This window comes from Vicugna pacos, chromosome 6 (assembly GCF_048564905.1).
Source record: "Vicugna pacos chromosome 6, VicPac4, whole genome shotgun sequence".
In the NCBI taxonomy this organism is placed as follows: Eukaryota; Metazoa; Chordata; class Mammalia; order Artiodactyla; family Camelidae; genus Vicugna; species Vicugna pacos.
In genome coordinates, this window is record NC_132992.1 from 20,474,719 (window position 1) to 20,499,321 (window position 24,603).

Consider the following 24,603-nt stretch of genomic DNA (forward strand, 5'->3'; position numbering starts at 1 on the left):
ATTTTTCCTAAATATTTATTTTAATAATCAGGTCTTATCTCATTAATCTTATCAACTGTATAGGTAAATAGTGTTATTATTTCCATTTTCTCAACGAGGGAATACAGAGAGGTTACATATTCTGATTCAGTTACACTTGGGCTGTGAGTGGTAGCACTAGATGTTTGAACCCAGGCAGTGTGACTACAGAGCCTGTGCCTTATACAGTGTGTATGTATGTAGTGAGTTTAATTAGGCGTGTGTGGAATATACAGTATTTTCTGGCCTTAGTCTCCCCCACACACAAATGATGAATATGTATGACTTAAGTGGTAACAACAATAACAAAACACATACCCTTGTTCCCACCATCCAGGCAAGAACTCGATTGTCTTTGAGTGTGCACCCCTCCTGTTGCATGTGTGTCCATTCCCATCCTGTTCCCTTACCTTCCCCAGTCTCGAAGTTAACTGCCATTCTGAAAATTTCTACTATTCCCTTGCTTTTTCTTTGTCTTACTCCATACAAATATTCCCTCAAATAAGGCTATTTAGTTTTGCTTACTGTTGAATTTTGTATAAAATAGAATTTCTGTATATATTCTTTTGGGACCTCCTGGGGTTTTTTTCCTCTAAACATTTTGTGTGTGTGTGAATTACCCATGTTAATTTGTATAACTATAATTCATTCAGTTTGACCCTTGTGTAGCATTCCATTGTCTGAGTATCTTATTTATCCAACCTAAGGTTGTTTCCAGTAGTTTGCTGTTATAAATAGCGTTGCAGTAAACAGTTTCTTACACATATACTGCAGCGTGTGTGCAAGAGTTTCTCTTTGGTGGTATCAGAATTGCTGGGCCGTAGGGACGTGCATTTTTTTTCTTTTTAAAATTATTTTTAATAGACTTTATTGTTTTAGATCAGTTTCAGGTTCACAACAGAGTTTAGCAGAAAATACAGAGTTCGTACATAGCCCTCCCCACCCATACATATATACTCCCCTACCCTCAACATCTCTCATCAGTGTGGCATATTTGTTATACAATCAGTGAACCAACATGGGCACATTATTATCAACCAAAGTCCATAGTTTACATTAGGGTTCACTCTTGGTGTTGTACATTCTATGGGTTTTGACAAATGCATAATGACATGTAGCCACGACTATAGTATCATACAGAATAATTTCATTGCCCTAAAAATCCCTTGTGCTCCGTCTATTCATTCCTCCCTCCCTCCCTCCCCTCAAGCCCCTGGAAACCACAGTCTTTTTATTGTTTCTGTAGCTGTGCCTTATCCAGAATGTCATTTAATTGGATTCGTACAGTTTGTAGCCTTTTCAGACTGGCTTCTTTCATTTAGTAGTATGTCTTATAAGTTTTTTCTGTCTTTCATAGCTTGATAGATCTTTTTTTTTCTATGTATATATTTAAGAATTTGCATATATGTACTGTTCATGGTTTCTAAGAGCGTTTAGAGCTTTAGCTTTTTAAACTTATGTGGTTATCAAAGGAATAAAGCCAAGCACAAAATAAGAATTAACTCAAAAAGATAACATACACCCTGCTGTTAACAGCAACAGTATTTATAATTGCCAAGATACAGAAGCATCCTAAGTGCACGGGATGTGCATTATTAACTTTTCTAGAGAATACTCTAGTTTTCCAGAGTTCTTTTATCCATTATGGTCTCACCTACAGTGTATGTGGATTTCCATTGTGGTATGTATTTGCCATATTTGGCACATCTAGATTTTTAAAAATTTTGCCAGTCTGCTGGTATGATGAGTGTTAATTTGCATTTCCCTGATGAAGTTTGTGCATTATTTTATATATATAAATATACGTGTGTGTGTGTGTGTATCTCTGATACATATATGACATTTAGAATTTTTTGGTTAAGTGACTCTTTAAGTCTTTTGCATATTTTACTCTTGGGTTATTTGCCTTTTCTTAGTGGTTTCTAGTGTTTAATATATTCCAGGTACCAATCCTTTTTTATAGGTGTGATAAATATATTCTAATCTGTGGCTTGACTTTTTACTTTCTTCATGGGGGTCTCTAATTTTAATATAGTTCTAAATTTTAATGTTTCATTAATCAGTCCTTTAGGCATGTAATTTGTGATTTCTATATTCAGGTCATAAAGATATTTTTATATTTTTTCCTAAGTTTAAAATTTTGACTTTAACATTTAAGTCCTCTATTGTTGCAACTTATGTTTATGCATGGTGTGAGGTAGGAACAAATCTGCTGCCCGTTCCCCCATGTTGATGACTATTTGTCTCAGCACCATTTTTTATGAAAATCCTTCCTTTTACCATTGAACTGAAACGTCTTCTGTGTCAAGTTTCCATATATGCATGAGTTTGTTTCTGGGCTGTATTCTCTTCCATTGGTCTTTTGTCCATCCCTGGGCCTGTTCCATCCTGTTTTAATTATAAATCCGTCACTTTATTATTCTTTAGGAGTGTCCTTGTTATTTTCACTCCCTTAATCCCTTCCATATTTTAGGATCAAGTTGAACAAAAAACTTACTATTTTTATTAGAATTACATTAAACCTATATATCAAGTTGGGAAGAACTGACATCTTTAGAATTGTTAATCTTCCTGTTTCTAAACGTAGTCTTTGTTCCCTGTTTTTTTTAAGGTCTTCATAACGTCTTTCAGTAAAACATTACAATTTTTACAGTTTTTTTCATTAAGAGCCTGACATTGTTAGCTTTAGTTTTGGAGGTGTGTGTGCATTTGTACTCAAATACCATATATATTTACATATATGTGAGTTATATATTTATATTTAACTATCATATATTTAAATATATGTAGTATCCATATTTCTATACATTTAAATATTATATATGGCTATTGTAAATGGTATATTTTAAAATTTAGTTATCAGTATAAAGAAATACAAAAGTCAACATATGAAAGTTAAATGTATTGCACATTTGCTAAATTCTCTTATTAATCCTAATATATCTGTTAGATTTTATTGAAGTTCTATATAGTTGATTTACACATAACTTCAAAATAATACAATTTGTTTCTTCTCTTCAAATCCTTGTTTTCTTCATTTTTTTTAATTCTAAAAAAAGTTTTGCTTCTGGGATCTCTAATATAATACCACTCAGAAGTAACAGTGAACATGCTTATTTTATTCCTGATTTTAAAAAAGAATACCTGTAATATCTCACTAATAAGATATGTGTGTGTTAAGATTAACTACATTTTCTTTTTTGCAGTTATGATTTTTTAACATGAATGGATATTGAAATTTTTTTAAATATTTATTCTGAATCTTTTGTAATAATTATATGGATCATCTCCTTTAATCTGTAAACTGTAATAAACCACATTACAATAGTATTTATTTTTAAAGATTTTTATATAATTTTCTTTATTATGAAATATAATGTATTAAAAAGTATGTATGTACAGAATACATATAGTTTAACAAGTAATTATGAAGCAAAACTCTTATAACCACCACCCAGGTCAAGAAATAAAACATTACTAGAACTTTAGAAGTTCTTGTGTCTTCTACTTGTTTAAGTAGTAAATATTCAGTTTATGTTCTTTTAGAGGATATCCTAGGAAATATAGTGTATGTATTTAAATTGTCCAATTCACAATTAATAACTTTACCCTTTGAATAATACAAGTCCATCAAGTGTTTCAGTTTCATTATTTACTCTTTCCCTATTTATGTTATTGTTTTTTATTTTTTAACCATATTAGACATCATTTTTATGTATTAGGTTCATTCGTTTTTTAATGGAATTGATATATTTTCTTTGTTCTTCATTTCTTCTTACATTTAAGGTCTTTTTTCTACCTGGACTGTGTCATTAAGGGTCTCCTTTAGTGAGGACCTGACTGGTGTGGAACTCCTAGGTTTTCTGTGATGAATGCTGTTGATTTTGCTGTCATTTTTGAAAGATAATTTTGTTGGTTGTGGAATTCTGGGTCGGCAGTTACTTCTTTCAGCACGCTGATGATCATTTTCAGCTCTTTCTGGATCCAGTTGTCTTTGAGAAGTCAGCTGTGTTCCCTTTGAAGGTGGTTTATTTTTTTCCCTTTCAGGCAGTTTTTACAATCTTTTTGTTTTTCGTGTTCTACAGTTTAACTGTGATTTTATATCTTACTCTTGAGTCATGATTCTCAATTGGAAAAATACTGATTTACACGATGCTAATTCTTTAATATTTGTTGAGACTCAGTTGTAGCTAGTAGGTACTTAGTTTCCATAAATGTTCCACATGCTTGAAAATTGAATGTGTATTTTCTAGTTGTCACAAGGTACTAAAGTCAGTAGTAGTTAGTATTTTCATACTTTCTTCAATTTCTCTTGACCTGTATGAGTTTTTGGATAATTTCTTCATGTTGCTTTTTCAGCTCATTAATTCCCTTTTCAGCTATGTCTGACATGGTATTAAATACATTCATTGAGTATCTAATTTCAGTTTTGTTTTTTTTTACTTCTAGAATTACTATTTGGTCATTATTTTTAAAAATGTAGTTTTGAAAATTTTCAAATTTATAGAAAAATTGTTTAAAACAGTAAAATGAGCACCCATTTACCTCTTTCGCATTCACCAGCTATTAACATTTTGCTACATTTGTTTTTAATATATGTGTACTTCTTATTTTTGCTGAACTATATGAAAGTTACAAACTTCGTAAATTTTTTCTACGTATTTTATCATATATCTCCTAAGAGCAATAATATTCTTATTTAATCATACATAATTCAGTTTTCCCTTTCATCACCAAGAGCAAAGGCATAGTTTGTTTATGGTCTCCCTCTGGTGGCAGTAATATTTCTAGTTCATCCTCTTTTGGAGAGTGTCACCATGCATAGTCCCTAGGTTTATCCTCTTTTTTCTTCCTCCATACATAATTTCCACCAGTATCTCTCACACCAGCCTGCCTGGCCTAACACTCAGGACATCAGCCCATTGGTTCTCAAAATGTGGTCTCCAGACCAGCAGCATCACCCCAGACTTATGGGGTCAGAATCTCTAGGGTCAGGGCTCAGCAATTCACATATTAACAAGCTCTCCAGGTGATTTTTAGGCACAATGCCTAAAGGCTAGGAGTGGTAAACTTTTTCTGTCAAGGGCCAGAGAGTAAATACTTTAGGCTTTCCAGACAGGTTGCTATTGTAACTACTCAGATATGCTATTGTAGCCATTGACAATATGTAAACAATGGGTGTGGCTGTGTTCCCATAAAACTTCTTTTACAAAGACAGACAGGACTGAATTTGGTTGGTGAGCCTTGTTTTTCAACCCCTGCTTTAGGCCATCAGAGATTTGCAGATTCTTTCTGACAGCAGTTGGCTTTAGAGCTTTACTTTTCTAAATTTGCCTTCTTGTTTTTATTCTCTGAGAATTTTTCTCACTTTCTTTCTAGTTCAACTGAGCATTTATAGACATGTGTCTGTGTTTATAGTTCATATATATATACACAATTGGCCTTGAACAACATGGGTTAGAGCTGTGCAGGTCCACTTGTATGAAGATTTTTTTCCAATAGTAAATACTACAGTACTATACAATCTGAGGTTAGTTGAATACGTGGATGTGGGTGGAACCTCTGGTTCAGAGGAATGATTGTAAAGTTATACTCTAGTTTTCAACTGCACAGGAGGGTTGATGTCCCTAACTCCTGAGTTGTTCAAGGGTTAACTATATGTATATATTTTTTAATCTGTGATTTTTAAGTGTTCTGAACAGAAAGTTTCCTCAGATGTATAGCTAGGAATGGGAGCCTGTTTTTAGCCTGCTTTTTTAGTTTAACTTTGTATAATACTGCTTTAATGTTTTAATTCAGAGAGACTATAACAACTGTAACGGTGATCCCCAAGTACCTACCTTTGAATGGTTTTAGAATTACAGAATGGTAGAGCTAGAAGTGTTTTCTGGTCTAACCTCCTGTTTCTACTGAAGCAAAAACTGATGTTCAGAAAAGTTACATAAAGACTTGCCCCAGATCACGTGATCACTGTAAGAATCTTCCCTAGAACTCAGGTTCTCCTGCAAGATAAAGATAGCCTTGTGTTTGTTTCTGTTACAGCACATGAAGTACTATAGTTTCTTTTTTTTTAATTGTATCCTGATTTTTTTTTTCCTACAGTAATTTTTTTCTGATTTTCTCCCATTTTAGGCAGGTATAGAAAATCGTCAGCTGGACACAGTAGATTTCTTTTTGAAGAGCAAGGAAAATCTTTTGAATCCATCCTCAAAATCTTCTGTACCTGATCAGTTTGATAACTCTCCATCCCATTTATATTTAAAAAGTAAGTGGAATAAAGACTTCTACATTTGTATTTATCATTTTTCCTTTTTAATCACTTTCAAATTATTGTGTTTTCTAACAATTTATTTACTTGCCAAGACTTTGTCATGACATTTTATATACTATCTGGACTCTTGAGAGAGTAGTGAGAATCTATTAATGTTCTCATTCTACACTGGATGTTTATTGTTCATATCCTGAACTGTGTTTTGTATTTTTAGTGCATGCAAAGAAGAGATGATCTGTCAAATTCGAGAGAATTTTATTCAAAAGAGAATAAAATTGATTTGCAAGGTTGCCCACTCTTGCAACTGTATGAGAGGCATAGTGACAGTGCAGCTGGCTGAGTTGGGGATTGGGATTTGTTATAAGAATTTTCAGCCTGACTCTTCTGCTTTTTTGCTACATTACCAACACTTCTTTTCAAGATTTTGGCTCTCATTTTTAATAAACGGGAGCTCTACTTTTATTCTTGGACCAGGTAGTCATGCAAACCTTCTCTTTAGAGATAGGGTAATAAAGTATGTTTTCCTTTGTACATAAAGTTCTATAATCTGCTTTTTTTCACTTGATAATATACTGTAGATATCTTTCTTGATAAAAATGGATATATTTATTATTTATGGTGGCATAGAATTTTGTTGTATGGTCTGTACCATAATTTACCCAAACTCCTATTACACATTTAGGTTGATTCACTTTTTACTATTATTGGCAGTGTGTTAGAAATGCTGTATATGTGTGTGTGTATAATTTCACATATGAACAATTGTTGGGATTAATTTTTCAATGTGGAATTCACAGGTCAAGGAAAAACACAATTTACATTTTTAAATGCTTTGACAAATTATCCTCCAGAAAATTTTTAACAATTTGTACTTTAAAGTGGAGAAAATGACAACTTACTTTTTCCTTCAATGTAACGCTAGTTCTCACTGACGATGTGGATTAGAAATTTTCTTTTTTAAAAAAGTTCTCTTTTGTACCTGCCTAAATGAGTACACAGTTGGTCTCCCTCTTGAATTGCTAACTTTTTTTATGCTCCACTGTTTTTAAAAGTGTGTTTGAATTGAAGAGAAAGGCCTGGTTTGTGGTGTTGAGGGGGAACTCATCAGGAGTCATATGGCCATTACTCTTCTCTGTTTGGTGGTCAGTGATTTCTTCTCACTCCATTCTCACCTGCACTGCTCTGCCCTGAAGGGTGGGGACGGTTCTGGAAACAAGAAGCTTGAGACTAGCTTTACCTGCTTTCTCAGGGTAACACCTATGTTTCCCATCACTCCTTACACAGACGCAATTCTAGAGGTGGAGCCAATGCTACGATAGACAGTAATCACTTTATGTATTTGAAGCTGGCAAATAGAGGATTCAAGGGCCTACATTCTTGCTTTCACCTGCATGTTTAAGAGAATGGTTTTGGAATCAGACAGGCTTAAGTTCAGATTTTTGCTGTGCCACTGTCTTTCAGATTAGCTTGGGCAAGTTATTTGTCCTCTCTGAACCTCAGTTTCCTCATCTGTGGAAAAGGGGCTGTATAACACCTACCTCTCAGATTGTTGAAGGGAATAAATGAGAGAGCATTTATAAAACACCGAGAACAAAACATAAAACATGGTAGGTAGTCAGCAAAGTCATAGTTACTAGTAGTGCCAGTAAATAATCACTAGTAATGAGTAGATTCACTGAAGTTTGCAGGTAGTAAGTGTTGTGAGCTTTTTGAGAATAAGACGTTGGTTCTTATCTTATATTTTTAGATATTGCAGCATGGTATTTTGGGATCGGTTGATTTATTGGGAGTATCCTGGTGTTCTTAATGTTACTTTCTTTGGTTTTTCCTCAGATGTGGAAGAGCTGACACCAGCATTGGATTTACTTTGCTCGGCAATTAGAGAAAATGATTCAGAAACCCAGAGCAAACACTTTTCAGAACAGTTGCTTAATCTGACACTGTCTTTCCTTAACAAACAAATAAAGGAGCTTTTTATTCACAATGAAGGTAAAAACAGCAGCAAAGAAAGGGATAATTATCCCATTCTTATGTCAGGACAGAAACATAAGTGCATGAGAGAGCATAAGCCAGGGGAGTGCTGTTTGCTAAGATTGGCTAAAGTCAGAGTGAAATGGATTCTAATACCGGGAAAGTTGGCAGAAAGGAGTAATCATTGTAAAGAGAATGAAAAGTGTTATATTAAAACACAGAAATACTTGTAAATAGGAGAAAGCGCAGAGATTTTTGTTTGATTTGAAAACACTGACTTTGAACTTGGCTGTTTTATAGAATTTTTTATAACAGCTCATGGTGTATATATATATGTTTATATATATGAAATTGGCACATTGATATTTTCTACAGAGCTAGATGTACATCTACAGAAAGGAGTGAACATTTTGACCAGCTACATTAACGAACTTCGAACCTTCATGATAAAGTTTCCTTGGAAGCTGACAGATGCTGTAGATGAATATGATGTAAAGGAAAATGTCCCCAAAGTAAAGGAGAGCAATATGTGGGAGAAACTCAGTGTTGAGGTAAATATGAGTAGTTATCACGTCTTTTATTTGCCTGATTCAGAAGCTCTGAGAAAGTGATAGAAGAAACAGAATTTAGAATCTATACACTTGGGGTAGGGTTCAGTGGTAGAGTGCATACTTACCTTGCACAAGGTCTTGGGTTCAATCCCCAGTGCCTCCATTAAAAAAGAAATGCATTTAGAATCTGTACACTTGTGTACATATAATGGAATACTACTCAGCCATAAAAATGAATGAGATAATGCCATTTGCAGCAACATGAATCAATAATCATTGATTTTTAATTTGAGGGAGGTTACAGTCCACTTTGAAAGCTGTGAATGTACAAAACAAAAAAATGCATGTGATGTGTGCACATTCTTCCTAAAATATGTATATCTTCCTAAAACATACATATGATTCTATCGCTCTTGCTTTTAGGATCCTTCAGTGGCTCTGCATAAGTTTCAGGATAAAATCCATCTCGCGCACACAATTCCCTTTTTGATAGACCTCTGCTTTTCTTTCGAGTCTATCTGCTACTGTCTCCATCTTTTTCTCCAGTTGTATTAAGTAATTTGGAGTTCTCTGAAGGCCTGATACTGTTTCTTACCTTTATGCCTCTGCACATAATATTCCTTTCAGAACGTGTGTTCTTATCTCAATAAACGTATGTAACACTTACTTGTCTTTAAAACTTCACCAGTAATCTCTACTAGGAAGCTTTTTTTCCTCATCTCTCTTATCTGTCTGTCTATCTATCTATCAAAGTATAGTTGATTTACAGTATTGTCTTAGTTTCTGGTTTACAGCATAATGACTCAGTTATAAATATATATATTATTTTTCATTATAGATTATTACAAGCTACTGGGTATAGTTCCCTGTGCTGGGTAGGACCTTGTTTATCTCTTTTTGTATTCATCCCTCTCATTTAGATGTTCCTCTTCTGGACCCTCCTCTGTGTAACCCTAGAATACCTGTATCATCACCCTTATATAGTACTATAATCAGTGCTTTTTTTTTTTTTTGTATTTCTTTCACTAGTCTAAAAAATCCTGGAGAACAGAATCTGTATTTTGGTCAACTTCATATCTCCTGTGCAAAGAGCCAAATCTATTAGTAGGTTTTCAGTTAAAGTCCCTTAGTTAGGTTCTCAATAGATGTGTAAGTCCCATGTTGATAATCACACTAATAAAAAAGAACTCAGAAGGCAAATGTTTTTCTTCCTTTTCCTAGGAAATTATTGCCAATGCCATTTTAAACAACAAAATACCAGAGGCACAGACTTTCTTCAGGATTAACAATCATTCTGCTCAAAGACTCGAGGAGTTGATTAAAATAGGCTTAGATTTGGTCTTTGACAGTTTGAAAAAGAACAATATAAAGGAAGCCTCTGAGCTTTTGAAGAATATGGTAAGTGGCATAATCTGTTTAATCATAAAGTCTCTAATGTAAGAGAAGTTCTCCATGTATTTAATACAATTTCTGGTTGATAATGAAAATTGATTTGTGTCCATAGTTGTGTCACATACTAAGAAATGTGTGTAGCATTTACTAGGAAATGACAATAATACTGACAAACCTTCAGTACTAAGAACTTTCTTGAAAAGATTTTTTATTGCAATTTCTGTCACTTGCTGTCTGTTAGACTTGGCACTTTGGTTCGAAGGAGACAGTGTTTCTCATAGAAGATTTCGCACATGTCAGAGCATGCCCAGGACCTCATTATTTGTTGGGGGACATTGTACATTGTTCATGCGACCTCTTACATCTCCATTTGAACTTTCTAATGGCTTATACCTTTGCTTTGTTGCTCCATTTTACTTCATTTGAGAAGGGAAAGCTGTAGAGGTAGACTTCCTGGATCAAGCTGAGATCTGGCCCTTATCTGCATGGTTCAGGTCTTACCCGTGGTCACTTTCTGGAAGTTCAAAGGAGTGAAACTATGTAAGGGTTGTTATTTGCATTGACTTTTGTCTTCAGCGGAATTATAGCAGATACCTGTGGTTTTGGTCCTATAGTAGCCTGGCATTACCTTAAATTTTTCAATGTGCTGCTTTTTTTCTGGAAAAAATAAGCACTTTAGGACTTTAGGGATAGGCAGTAAATGTGTATGATAAATGTAAAAGTGAATGTTCATAAGAGCAGAAAAGCTGTGAAATTCTAACAAGGCACATGTCTATATTAGACTACTTCTGTATTCAACATAAATTTATGTTCAAAATAGTTCCATTACAAAATTTAACTTTTCTTGATTTTCTGTATTTACAGGGCTTTAATGTAAAAGACCAGTTGCTCAAGATATGCTTTTATACCACTAATAAAAATATACGGGACTTTTTGGTAGGTAAAGGTGAGACTGTAGTTTACATTTTCTCATAAATGTTGGTGAAACTTCAAAAATGAATTATTTTCATATTCAACTAATATCTAGTACGTAAAAGTATGACAGCTTCTTTGTCTCTTTAAATGACTGTTTTGCACTTGTGGTAAAGGCAGATTTGGTAAATTACCACATTACCACAGATATTCAAAATACAATTCTTAAATGGCATTTAGTCTCATGACATTTGTTTTGCAAATGTTCTTGATTTTTGTGAGGTCACTGCTTTAATTACTTTTTATTCAAGGTTGAAATTTTAAAAGAGAAAAAATATTTTTCTGAAAAAGAAAAAAGAACGATAGACTTCGTGCATCAAGTTGAGAAGTTTTATTCAGGACATTTCCAAGAAAATATGCAGATCCAGTCCTTTCCCAGGTAGTCTCATTAGCCCCCCTTTTTATAACATGGGAAGAATATTGTGGACAGTGTTTATAATTGTTAGCACGGCCTTCTTATGTGGAACTGAGCTTACATTCCCTGGGAAGATAAAAAGCTGTATCATCCAGAGGGGACTATGCATAATCAGATATATATATATTTAAGATAATAAATACAAAATTAAGATTATTGAATTATGTGTTCCCCAAAAGAGTAGAACTTCTTGAGGAGATAAAAATGAATGATACTTTTTCCTCCAAAACTAAAAAAGAAAACTTATATTACTGGTTTTTTAGGTATTGGATAAAGGAACAAGATTTTTCCAAGCACAAGTCTGTTTTGGACTCGTTCCTGAAATATGATCATAAAGATAAACTTAACAAACAAGATCATAGAATTGTGTTAAATTGGGCTCAGTGGTGGAATCAACACATGCAAGAATCCATCCTTCTCCCCAGGATTAGTCCAGAAGGCAAGTGTGAAAGAGCCTAAAATCTGAACATATTAAATGAGGATTAAATTAGGCATTGGTATTTGAATATTTTGGTGTGTCTCCATTTTAGAATTCATTTTGGAGGAAAAATACTCTATTGTTTTAAAATGCAAGTCATTCCATTAAGACCTGTTTCTTATCTCGAGGTTTTTGTAAGGAATTTATAATGTAATAGTGAAAGAGAAAAGTCATGTGGTTCAGTGAATAGAGATTTCAGGGCTAAGAGTTCTCTTTCCAGGCTCAAAGTGATGTTCTTTGTTTTTTCAGATAGTCTTTGAGTTTCTTCTCTTGTACAAACTGAAGATCTGTATCACACCAGGGCTCTGGGGAATAACGGTGGTTGACAGTGGTAATTCATAGGGTGTTAAATTTGTGTTTGTTATTACAGCCGAAGTTTTTATTTATATTAAGGAAAAGAAAAGGAAAAAAGAGGGCTGCAAAGATAAATGAAACACACAGATAATTCACAAATTTCATTTAACCACTGTAGTAATGAGAAGCAACATTTAGTTCTTCCTTCAGCAGATGTATTAATTATAAAATGAACACCATCACAAAAGAGGAAAATAACAAAAGAAGCAGAGGGCCTGAATAAGTCTTCTGTTATTTAAATATTTGTCCAGATTGTCATGTTTACTCAGTTGCTTAGTGTTGAGTTTTGTGTCAATAATCATAATTCATTGCTATTTTAGAATGTATTTTGTTCTTAATATAGAATACAAATCGTATTCTCCTGAAGCCCTCTGGAGATACCTCACGGCTCGCCATGATTGGCTCAGCATTATCTCATGGATTGGAGAATTTCAGACCCAGAGTAGTTTCGCTTCACTTCAGCAGAACAAATGGCCCCCTCTGACTGTTGATGTTGTTGATCAGAATACTTGTTGCAGCAACTACATGAGGAATGAAATTTTAGATAAGCTGGCCAGGTATAGTAACTGTGGGGATGAGTGAAAAGAAGAACAATAAAATATAATGGTGTAATTTTTTTCCTTTGAAATGCCATAAATCTAATGCAACATTGTTTGATAGTATTTTAAAATTGAAAGGGCATTATCGTATTGTGAGGTTTTAAAATCACATGCATTTAACATCAGATAGTAAATAGCTCTCAAATTCTAGATGAAGGTCCTTTCCAAAACATTGTATGTGCTTTGGTGTAGATACAGTAAGCTAGCCATGGGGCTACAAGGACCAAGTGACAAGAGCTGAGATGAATTTACCTTAGTATCCTGTAATGTCTCCCACTCTTCTCAGTACTGTCACTGCACCTGTACGCCACGCATGGCCTTAGACTAAAGAGGACTGCTCAGTTAAGAAATTAGTGAGGAGAAGTATCTCTTGAAGTGATAACTGAAGACTTTAAACTTTTAATTCATTTCTAAAAATAATTATTAACTTGAACTATATGAACTTGCCATTTGTGTGGGTCAGAAATGTTGAATATCAGCAATTTTCATATGGTTTAATCTAATCTTTCTCCCTAAGCTGTCAAAATAATATAAGGAGACTTTAATAACTTATGTTAATTTTTAAGTTCCCTAAAATTAGTTTCCATATATTGTTTTGTATTTATACTTATTGGGGAAGTATAGCTGTACTGTCCTACCCAACTTAAAGATGTGAAGGATAAGATGCAAAGAAGTTAAGAGCTTCACCAAGCCAGTTACTTACAGGCTTCAGCCATTTTAACCCTGGCTTTCTTCTACTCATTGTTCTTTTCATTGCAGTAAACCCTTTTCTTCCTGTTTACTGACAGTTAAATTCTGTATTACATTCTTGTCAGATATTTTGTTTAATACTTGATTGTTTAAAAAGCTAATATATATATGATTTAACATGAATTATGACACTAATGAATTAATGAGATCTACTGTACTAACAGATAAAAGGGAAAAATGGCATCACCCTGATAGATATAAAAAAGAATTTGATAAAATTCAATGTCTATTTATAATAAAAACTACTAACAAAGAAAGAATAGATACAAACTTCCTTAACTTGAAAGAATGTCTAAAAAAGTCTTTAAACTAACATTGTACTTGATGGTGGAGCATCACAAGCATCCTCTTTAGTTTTGGAGCAAGACAAACCTGCTATCAATTCTTCCCAAGTTGATTTTTAGATATAGTGCAATCTCAGTAAAAATCTCAGCAATGGACTTGACAAGCTGATATAAATATTTACATGGAAATTCAGAGGGTCAATAATAGCTCTGCTGAAAAAGAAGAACTTGCTCTACCAGATACTAAAACTTACTCTAAAGATACAGCAATTAAAACAGTGGGAATGTCGGTGCAAGGGTAGACAAATAGACCTGTAGAACAGAATAGCGAGCATAGAAGCAGACGTATACGTATGCTCACTTTATATATGACAAAGGTGGCACTGCAGAATAGTCTTTCTGGATGGAAGAACGGTCTTTTAAACAAATGGGGCTGGGATAACTGGGTAGCTATATGGGAGGAAATTAAATTGGACCCTCTGCCGTATATCATGCATGAAATCAATTCTGGGTAGATTTTAAAACCTAGATGGCAAATGTAAAATTATAAAGCCTTTAGAAGATATAGAAGAATATCTTTATGACCTTGGGAGTAAGTTATGCTTTCTAAAAGACCTGATGGGGCAAAGGAAGACAACAGTTACTGAGACCAAGGGAGCTGTCTGGCAGGAGTTGTGTCTCTCAGTGGAGAGTGTCAGCCAATCTTCTGTCATCCAGCACAGAGAGCACCAAGATATCCCCATCCTTTTTTTTTTCCTGATTCTTATCTCCCGATGGAGGTCTCCCATAGGGCGAACCAGAACAGGAGCCTGAGGGCACAGGAATCTTCTAGAATAACTCATATAGATGAGCCTTCAGGGACACAGAGCAGGAGGAGAGTAGAACTTGGCTCTGGAAGGGAGAGATAACCAGTGCACATAGACATTTCACAAGAGAGGGAGTTCAGATGGCCAATAAACGTATGAAAAGATGCTCTTCCTTATTTATAGTCATGGAAATGTAAATTTATTTTACCAAAAATCTAGGAACAATGACCATCAAAGGTAGAACAGATAAATAAAATAATCACACAGTAGAACACTTTCATTGAAAACTAATAAACTATAGCCATACATATCAACATGGATAAATCACACAGTGTCGAGTAGAAGAAATAAGATAACAGTATATCCAGAATGTTCCATATATATATATATATATATAAAGTTTGAAACAGGCAAAACCGAACCATGTATTATTTGGGGTTACACATATGGGTTGTAAAATTATATGGGTGAATAAAAGTAAGGGAATTGCTTTCATGTAAGTCAGGATAGTGGTTACCTCTGAGAGCAAAGGACACAAAGAGGGAGGAATACATCTAGGACTTCCAGGTTCTGTTATCTGGGTGTGGCTACATGGTGCTTCTCTAAACTCCATGTAATATGCTTTCTATACTCCTTTGATGGTATATATGATGTATTTAACAGTAAATTTATAAAAAGTAATATTTAAATGCAAATTTCTATTCTTTCATGGTTGGTCCATTTAAATTATTCTGCTTTAATTTCTCATTGACTTTGTTTGGATATTTTGGTAACTTCTTAAGTGTTTAAAACATCAGCTTCAAAAGCTAACCACTGTTGCCACACTGTGTTGTACAGTTCCAGTCCAAAACAAACAAACAAAAATGGGGATAGCTTAGTTTAGGTTTTTGAATTATTTAAGGTAGCTTGAGACTGTCATTACTACTTTAAAATACTACAATGGTGCAGAAACCTTTATTGGAAACTAGCAAAATATGTGTCTCAACATAATTGTGGAGTAAGAGAGTTGGCAGTCTTAATTTGTAAATACTTACTTTTAACTAGTTGAGACTACTTAACAATGGGAAATACTTGGTCTGCTCTGAATCTAACGTCTTTTTAACTTGCCATCTTTTATTTAAACTTGCCCAATAGGAATGGGATTTTTCTTACATCTGAACTAGAAGACTTTGAACTCTTTCTTCTAAGACTGAACCGTATTGGGGGTGTGATGCAAGATACCCTTCCTGTTCAAAACTATAGGTCCAAAGAAGGTTGGGATTTCCATTCTCGTTTCATCCTCTATTGTTTGGAACACAGTCTGCAGCATCTTCTTTATGTCTATCTCGACTATTACAAGTGAGTACTAAGAATTAACTTGTCCTCGAGCATGATTTCACGCTCCCTCTTTCCATACCAGTTGTAAATGTGACTTTTAGGAAAATACTAAGCATTCACATGAGGAATACTGCTCTTTTTGAAGTAGTTCCCCCACTCTAACATTTGATACATCTTTTAGTTCAGTGAAACATTCAACTAAATGCTTATCATGTGTTTAAAAGAGGAAGATTCTAAAGGTTAACTTCGATTTCTTTGACACTTTTATTACCAAGCAAATGCTAAAAACTTTGAATTGGTAGCCACTGCAAGGTATCTTAGATATGCTCTAAAATTTATATTTAGATAGATGGACGTCAGTATATATACCTACCTAAGACCCACCTACAGAATCATATCTGTGGCCAGTATTAATTGCTGTTGGGTCAGTAATAATAATAGTAGTAGTCTCTAATATATAAGTGCTTACAGTGTTCTTGGCACTAGGCTAAGTGTTTTTCATGCATTATCTTATTTAATCTTCACAAAAATCCTGTGAGGTTGCTACTTCCACCTCCATTTCACAGATGAGGAAACTGAAGCTTTGAGAGAGACTAAGTGTCTTACTTAAGGCACACAGCTAGTAAATGGTAAAGCCAGATTTAATTCTACTTATGTTTGATTCCAGAGCCCATATTCATGCACTAATGAGAACATTTGTGTTTTATTTCATGTAGTGAAGACTAGGAATTCAAGCAGAGAGTGTTTCTTCTTTATATTATTGAGGCTTACTTAGACATAGAAATGTTTTCCCCAAAGCTTCTGGCAAGTGAAGATTTAAAAGCTGTATTTTCAAAGCACCTATTCTGAGCCTTAACCCCTTAGTTCTAGCTTCTCTGTATTTCTGTAAAGGTTTTTAAAAACCTCTTAAGTTTGAAATAACTAAGGAGTTTTTGTTGTAAAAAAAAAATACAAAGTATCTTAAAGTACAAGATGTCTGTCAATCTTACACAGAGTTGGTAAAATTTCATCATGATAGGAAGCACTTTAAATATCTGTCTCTAAAATTTTCTCTATTTCCAGATCATAAGACATATGCAAAATACAACACACGAGTGGGAGTATATTGTGTTATATTTACTTTTTAATTATAAGAGTTTTTTTTTTAATGCTTGTCATCACCTGAGCAAACATAGTTGAAACTATCGGTCTTATGCTGTATGTTAATTAGTGTTTTGTTTGTTTGTTTTATATACAGACTTAGTCCTATAAATTGTCCCTTTTTGGAAAAAAAAGAATTACATGAAGCTCACCCTTGGTTTGAATTTTTAGTTCAGTGTCGGCACGTTTCCAGTAATTTAACAGGTATGAGTGTACCGTATTAAATACAAAAATTGCTTTGGATAAATAACTGGTCTGTTGAATGGAGTTGAAGTTGTGAGCTCTTTAAATAAATCATCTGGCTGTAGACAAATAGATTACATAGACCATAATCTAGACTCAAGCTTTATTTAAGAAGCCGAAGACTGAAAATGTTAGCCTCTTGACAGCCAAGAAAAGCAGACTTGGAGCAGATAGTGTATGTGTTTACGTTCCCTCAACCTCGTGCTTTACTCTTTGGATATCTCTCATCTTACCAGTTCATCACAGGCTGAATTCCTGCACTTTGGTAGATTGATACCCTGTTTCCATGAGGAAGTGATCTATCTTCCAGGTGTCTGACCTGAAACTTCTAGTAAGAAACTCCAGTTGGAGTGAAAAGAAGTGCACAGTATATGTGGAATTGTCATGTCTTCTGTAGTGGAGCCATTGACTGAGAGCTTTGCCCAGTTACAATCAGGTAGAAAAGCCCTGTGACCCCAGAGGGCTGAATGGGTGTTATTCCAGAGGATCAGGAACGAGGACAGGCCGAGCCACAACATAGGCAAGGAATGTCAAACAGCCAGTCTTCGCTTTTATGTAATGCTTGGTTTCCTTCCAAATAAGTAATATTTTTCATAATATGAGTTGACATTTTTTTTAGTTGTATTTATTTATTTATTTGGGGGCTAATTATAAAGTAATATATGTTTATTGTATTAAAAAAAAAAAAGGAAGCCACAGACAACTATCAGGAAGATAGCACCTCCACAGGCAGATAGCCTAAGTGGACAGGAAGATAAATATCTGAGGTAACTCTTAGTATATTTTAACTCTTAATGTTTTGTTTTAGTTATTTTCTCTATACTCTTTTAAAACCTTGTCTATATTGTATTTCATTCATCCAACAAGTATTTATTGATCCCCTACCTTGTGATAGTCTGTTAGTGTTAGGGATATAACCAGAAACATCCATGTATTTGTATACTGCTTTTTTCATATAATAATTATACTGTAAGAATTTTCCTGTGTCCTAGAGATAGTGACCATTTTATGACTACATAATATTTCATTGTATAAATATACTCTTACTTAGTTTATTGTCCTCTCATTTTTGACATTAAAGCTGTTTTCAGTCTTTTTCTATTATAAATAATAGTCTTGAATATATTCAAACATAAAATTTTTGTCTCTCTTTCAGATTATTTCCTTAGTATGGGTAGGTTCCTGGATATAAAATTCCTGGGTCAAAGATTATACACATTTTGAAGGTTCTTGCTGTAAGGCTAGATTGCTTTTCAGGAGGGTTATGCCATCTTTTCCATAAGTCCCAGCTTCCTCACACACTGACCAGCTCTGTGCTTGAGGATGAATATTTTTAAAAATCATTGCTGATTTGATAAGTGATATGTGGCATCTAATTATCATTTTAATTTGCATCTCTTTATTGCTAATGAATTACATATTTTTATGTGTTAGACATTTATATTTCTTCTTTGTAAAATGGTTACTTCTTTTGTCCATTTGTGTTAGAGTCAGTGTTTTGGGCTTTTTATGAACTCTTTGTTGAAGACGTTACTCTTTAGGTTGTCATCTGTTGTTGATTCTTCCCCTTGTTCATTACTACCTTTTCAGTTTTCATTGTTTGATTATAAGTTGTTTTATTTTATTTTTATGTGGGCAGGTCTTTATTTTTTCCCCTTTGTGATGTTTTCTCATTGCTTTTAAACTTAGTGCTTCTTACTATATAGATAGAGTTAAAATTTTTCTTTCTTAGAAGTATGTAATTCTTTTTTTTTTAGAATTATATAATTCTTAATTTAGTATTTCTCTCTCTCAAGGAGAAAAATGTACTCTTTTATTTTCCAGATCCCAAACTGATCTTTCAGGCTAGCCTTGCAAATGCTCAGATACTGATTCCCAGCAACCAGGCCAGTGTAAGCAGTATGCTGTTGGAAGGACATACCCTCCTGGCCCTTGCTACCACAATGTATGCCCCTGGGGGCGTCAGCCAGGTATGGACAACACTGTTACCTGTTGTGGCAAAATAGTTTTAAATGTAACAGAGGTATCTATGGGTTTTCTTGATCTCAGTTGATAGTAAAATATAACCACTTATAAGTAATTTATTGAAGAGCATAAAGCAAGGGTGAATTTTTAAGCTTTATATCATATCCTCTTAAGTTGAAAGGGAACTGATAGAGTCAGCGCTCCATGTCCGCAGGTCCCACATCCACAGATACAGAGGGCCGACTGCACGACACAGTTTATGTAAGGGACTTGAGCATTCGCGGACTTTGGTATATGTGGAGGTCCTAGGGCCAGTCTTCTGTGGATACCAAGGGATGACCGAATGCTGTGTAGAGATTTTTTCCCTTTATTTGTTTTCTGATACTTCAGGTTTGTTCTTAGGATAGAGTCAAGATCTAATTGCTTCTTGGAGTAAGTGTACTTTAAATCTGTGACTTGGGAATTATTCTTTATTACTGTTCTCTTCAAGAGGTAAAAAGGAAATCATAATTTTTAGCTACCCTTAAAAACTTCTGAGGGACCCAGTGAAAGTTTTCCCATCTCTGCTTTTTTGAAAGTATAATGTGGCTGGTTTGGGGGAACTTAAGAGTGCTGTTAAACATCTGGTCTTCAAAAGTTTCTTAAAAATGCTAGCTTAATTTAATACTATCTCTTTTAGATTGTTGTATCTTAACTTCATGGTTATTTATTCCTTTCTTTTTAATCACTGGTCAGAAATTATTCATAGAATAATTTGAGAGCTGAGAGGAAAGGACCTAAGAGTCATCTAGTATAGTAGGTTTTTTCTTTTAAAATATTTACTATTTGATATCTAATTAAATAGTTCATATTTAAATAATAAAGATTGTAGTAGCAGAGCCTTTTTTCAAACAACTTTTCCTTATGCAGTTTGAAAACCACTTATCTAGCTGAACTTTGTAATTTCATGGATGAGGACACTGAGGCCTGCCTGATATTGAATATCTAGCCCAAGGTCACACAGCTAGTTTGTCTTAGGAACCAGAACTAGAACTATTGGCTTCTGACTCCTTGTTTAGTGCTGTTTCACTACCAAGTACTGTCTCAAGCTAATCCGATTTCACAGGGTTCTTGTGGAAGAAGGACTTGAATTTGGAGAAGAGAAAAACATTACACCATATTATCTGTCTTTCTATTTAGGTTGTTCAGAATGAAGAAAATGAGAATTGTTTGAAGAAAGTAGATCCCCAGCTACTGAAGATGGCATTAACTCCTTATCCCAAGCTTAGAACTGCTCTCTTCCCACAGTACACTGCTCCTGGTGTCCTGCCGCCCGATATTACACTCTACCACCTTATTCAGGTACAGTATTGAGGAGTATCAGGCAGGATTCAGCCAGGAAAACAGAGGCCACTCTGGATCTTTCAAATGGAGGCCATTTAACGTAAGAAGTTAGTTACACAGAATGATAGCAAGATGGAGAAACCAAACATGTGATGGTAAGACAACCCAAAATAGGCAAAGAAGGAAGCCATCGGCACCCCTAAGGCTGCAGGAGTGTGGTGTTATCTGAACCCAGCAGCTGCAGCCTCTCTGAGAGCTAAACTCACAACCAAGGCTGCCTAATGGGAGCAGAGAACATAGAGGGTGGGGCTGGAACCTTGCAGGAGATGCCCCAGAAAACAGAGAAGGGGGAAAACACTTTGGTTTCTCCCCTCTTCCCACCTTTAATCTCCCACGTTGTCTCTCATGGCTAAACCTACCTGGTAGCCAGAGGGCAAGTGAGCTTGGGATATGCAGTTCTCTGCAGTTCAGGGCCAAGCATGGAAAAGGTGGAAATGGATCTGAGAGCAAACAGGTAATTGGTCAGCATACTTGTCAGCTACTTTCATCAAAAGCCACTTCATTCTACCACCGATAACTTCTAACTCTTTCTTGTCAGGGAATAGGGCTGTTTGGTTATTTAAGTCACTGCTGCTTAACCTTTTCAGGAGAAAGACTTCTTTAAGAATGTGAGGGAGCTATGAACCCTCTACCCAGAAAAATGGCATGTAGTTTTGCTTATATTTCAAAGGAATTCACGGATTCCATGAGCACTTTCTTTTCATTTCTCATGTCAAAAGGCTTTTGCTTTTTCAAAACCCCAGGTACACATATTCCCATAGTGTCTTCAGTTCAGTATAAACTTCATAATCCCTGTAGGTACAAAATCTCTCTTACTCCAATGTGAAGAATTTTTAGGTATAGACTGAGGCTATTCATGAGTGTGGTCCCCAGGCAAGTGCCAGTCCATGAACTGCTTGTTACTGGTATGTGTCAGCAGGTGCTACTGTGTGTGTGTGTGTGTGTGTGTGTGTGTGTGTGTGTGTGTGTTTAGCCAGACTTTCTGGAAGAAGGAAGCAATAAGCTGGATTTGTATTTGTCACAAACTTCTTATCTCATTACAAATCAATGCTTTGAGTAGCACTTTTATATAAACTATATATAAATGGATTATATAAAAACATACCTAAAGTGGACTCAATCAGCCTAAAATACAAAATGATTCCAGGTTGTTCTTTGTTCTGTTTTCAAGTTGACCGATGCAGTTTTTCAGTCTTTTGTTTTAGGAAAAGTATTCCTTCCTTAATAGACCACAGATTTTCTTAGTTTAAAATTAAAGCTGCTCTTTTCTTAGCCATCCAAATCTTGACTTAATAATTCTGCTCTCTTATATCCCTCCCACCATCTGTTTACGATCTTTGCTAAACCTTTGGCCTGCAGATTTCAAGCAGCCACTGCTCCCTGCTCTCAACCTTTTCTGCTGACTTGACCTTAGTCTCCTGTTTTTTCTTTGTTGTTGTCATTGATGGTTTGGTTGTCACATTCCTTGAACGCTTGATCTGGTTGGCTCACACTTTCCTTTCCTGACCTGCCTCAGTACACCATGCCGTGTTAGAAATGGTAACATTTTCTAGCCTCTTAGTCCTCTTGCCTTTTGATTCCAAAGCATTTCTAAAGCCCGTTTTTACATTATGATTGATGCTGGTTCTACCAAAAGAGAGTACACTTTGCAGACATAGTTTGAAGTGAGGAGAGTCTTTAAAAGGAACATAGTCAGTTCTGTTTTTATTAAAATAGAAAAATGTCTCATATGCTCTTTTTTGTTTTTAGCTGTGTTCAAAGAATTTATGTCTAGAAAGATAAGTTTTTAGCTGTCCTGGAGAAGGGAAGCAGGCTACCTGTGAAGCCCTTTCATATAGTTTTATTTACTTACTTTAGAATTAATTGACTTTTAACTCTGATTTGACTTTTCTCCTTTTTCAGTCATTATTGCCCTTTGATCCTAGGAGACTGTTTGGCTGGCAGTCTGCCAACACACTGGCTATAGGAGGTAAGTCATTACGGATTCTTCTTGCTTTAGAAGCATTTCAGCAGTGTTGATAGTAGAAATTCATTTTTGTAAACCAACCTAGTTTTTCCCCCTACTTTCTGTTTTAAAGATAAAGGCACATTCCAATGGAAACATTTTCTAGGAGACTGAATTGAAAACATATTGTGAGTTAAAAGTCATTATGTGAGGTCACTAGTAAGTGCTGTACTTGCTGGGAAATGTAATATGGACCTTCTGCTTAAATTGCTTCCTATCCAAAAATCCTTATTCATTTGCAGTATAGTATTATAAAGGTTAAGAGCATAGGTGTTGGCATTAGATGAATTCTGGATCTGCCATATAATAGCTGTATACCTTGGGCAAGTGACTTAACCTCTCTTCAATTCCCTATAAAATATTAGTAACAGTGTCTACCTCACATGTTACATGAGAATGAAAGGAGACAGAGCATTTAAAAAGCTTGTGCAGCTCCTGTCACCTGGTAGGCCAGATGCTGCTACATTGCCATCCTCTCTAGACCAAAAGAATTTCTCTGATTTTTTTTTTTTGGTGTGTGCTGTTCTTTTTTTTTTTTTTTTAATTTTTTTTTATTGAGTTATAATCATTTTACAATGTTGTGTCAAATTCCAGCATAATTTTTCAGTTATATATGAACATGTATATATTCATTGTCACATTTTTTTCTCTGTGAGCTACCATAAGATCTTGTATATATTTCCCTGTGCTATACAGTATAATCTTGTTTATCTGTTCTACATTTTGAAATCCCAGTCTGTCCCTTCCCATCCCCTGTCCCTGGTGTGTGCTGTTCTTAAACTCTGCTTTTTCTGTTTCTTTTTTACTTTGGCATTTAAAGTTAGCCTTTAATATCATATTACCTGCTGTGCCTCTGCCTCTATTACTCTAAAATAGGCTTCAAATTAGTATTTTGCACACAATATGTGCCCTGTAATTACTAAGCTCAAATTTCAGTATATTGAATTTACCTAGTGCCCAGAGCTCAGCGTAGTGCCAGGCCTGTGATAGATATTCAGTCAGTGTTGTTGAATGCAGAATAAAGTAATACTTGTTGCATGTGCAAGTGAAAATACCCTTTCTAATCTCAGCGAAGTTACTACAGAGTAGATGGTCTCCTGTCCTGTTCTAATGGTTCCAATTTCATGACTTAGCCAAAGTCCTGACCCCCTCATGGAGATCAGGTACTCTACTGGGTATACTAGGGGAACAGGGAGGAAGCTGAAGGCATGTTCCCTGCCTGGATTTTAGAAGTTTAGAATATATTTAGGGAGATAAAATGCAAAGTAAATGAAACAGTTACCATGAAGGCATAATAACAATTTGTAAAATTGGAGAGTTATATTTAATTAGAATGTTTACTTCTTTTTCCATATGGTTTTACCACTGAGAGTGGCCATAAGGCAACTGCGTGGTGATTTGGCTTCTACAGCAGGCCATAGAAAAATTTCCTTTAGGTAGAATTTTTTTCTTAATCGTAATGGGAGTTACTGGCGATTGAACCCAGGACCTTGTGCATCCTAAGTATGTGCTCTACCACTGAGCTATACCCATCCTTCTCGAATTTTCTCTTATACAGAATCTCCAAACTAGCCCCCAGACCACTGGAAAATCAAGGTCTTATTTGAATAAAAAACTCAAGTTTGTTCATTTAGCTTTATATTAAGTCAGCAAATATTGAATGAATGAATGGTTTTATATGCAATTATA

The 24,603-nt window shown here is 34.9% G+C and overlaps 1 protein-coding gene across 1 annotated transcript in view; it reads left to right on the forward strand.

The window, feature by feature from the left end:
- SPG11 (SPG11 vesicle trafficking associated, spatacsin) overlaps window positions 1–24,603 on the forward strand; it is a 71,225-nt gene that overhangs the window by 17,239 nt on the left and 29,383 nt on the right. Inside the window, exons 8-20 of the mRNA XM_072962536.1 lie at window positions 6,151–6,283; window positions 8,123–8,278; window positions 8,636–8,811; window positions 10,033–10,209; window positions 11,068–11,139; window positions 11,427–11,554; window positions 11,854–12,029; window positions 12,766–12,979; window positions 15,996–16,199; window positions 17,416–17,522; window positions 19,386–19,531; window positions 20,706–20,867; window positions 22,812–22,878. Of these exons, the coding sequence (XP_072818637.1) occupies window positions 6,151–6,283; window positions 8,123–8,278; window positions 8,636–8,811; window positions 10,033–10,209; window positions 11,068–11,139; window positions 11,427–11,554; window positions 11,854–12,029; window positions 12,766–12,979; window positions 15,996–16,199; window positions 17,416–17,522; window positions 19,386–19,531; window positions 20,706–20,867; window positions 22,812–22,878 (1,918 nt within the window). The remainder of the gene's footprint in view (window positions 1–6,150; window positions 6,284–8,122; window positions 8,279–8,635; window positions 8,812–10,032; window positions 10,210–11,067; window positions 11,140–11,426; window positions 11,555–11,853; window positions 12,030–12,765; window positions 12,980–15,995; window positions 16,200–17,415; window positions 17,523–19,385; window positions 19,532–20,705; window positions 20,868–22,811; window positions 22,879–24,603) is intronic.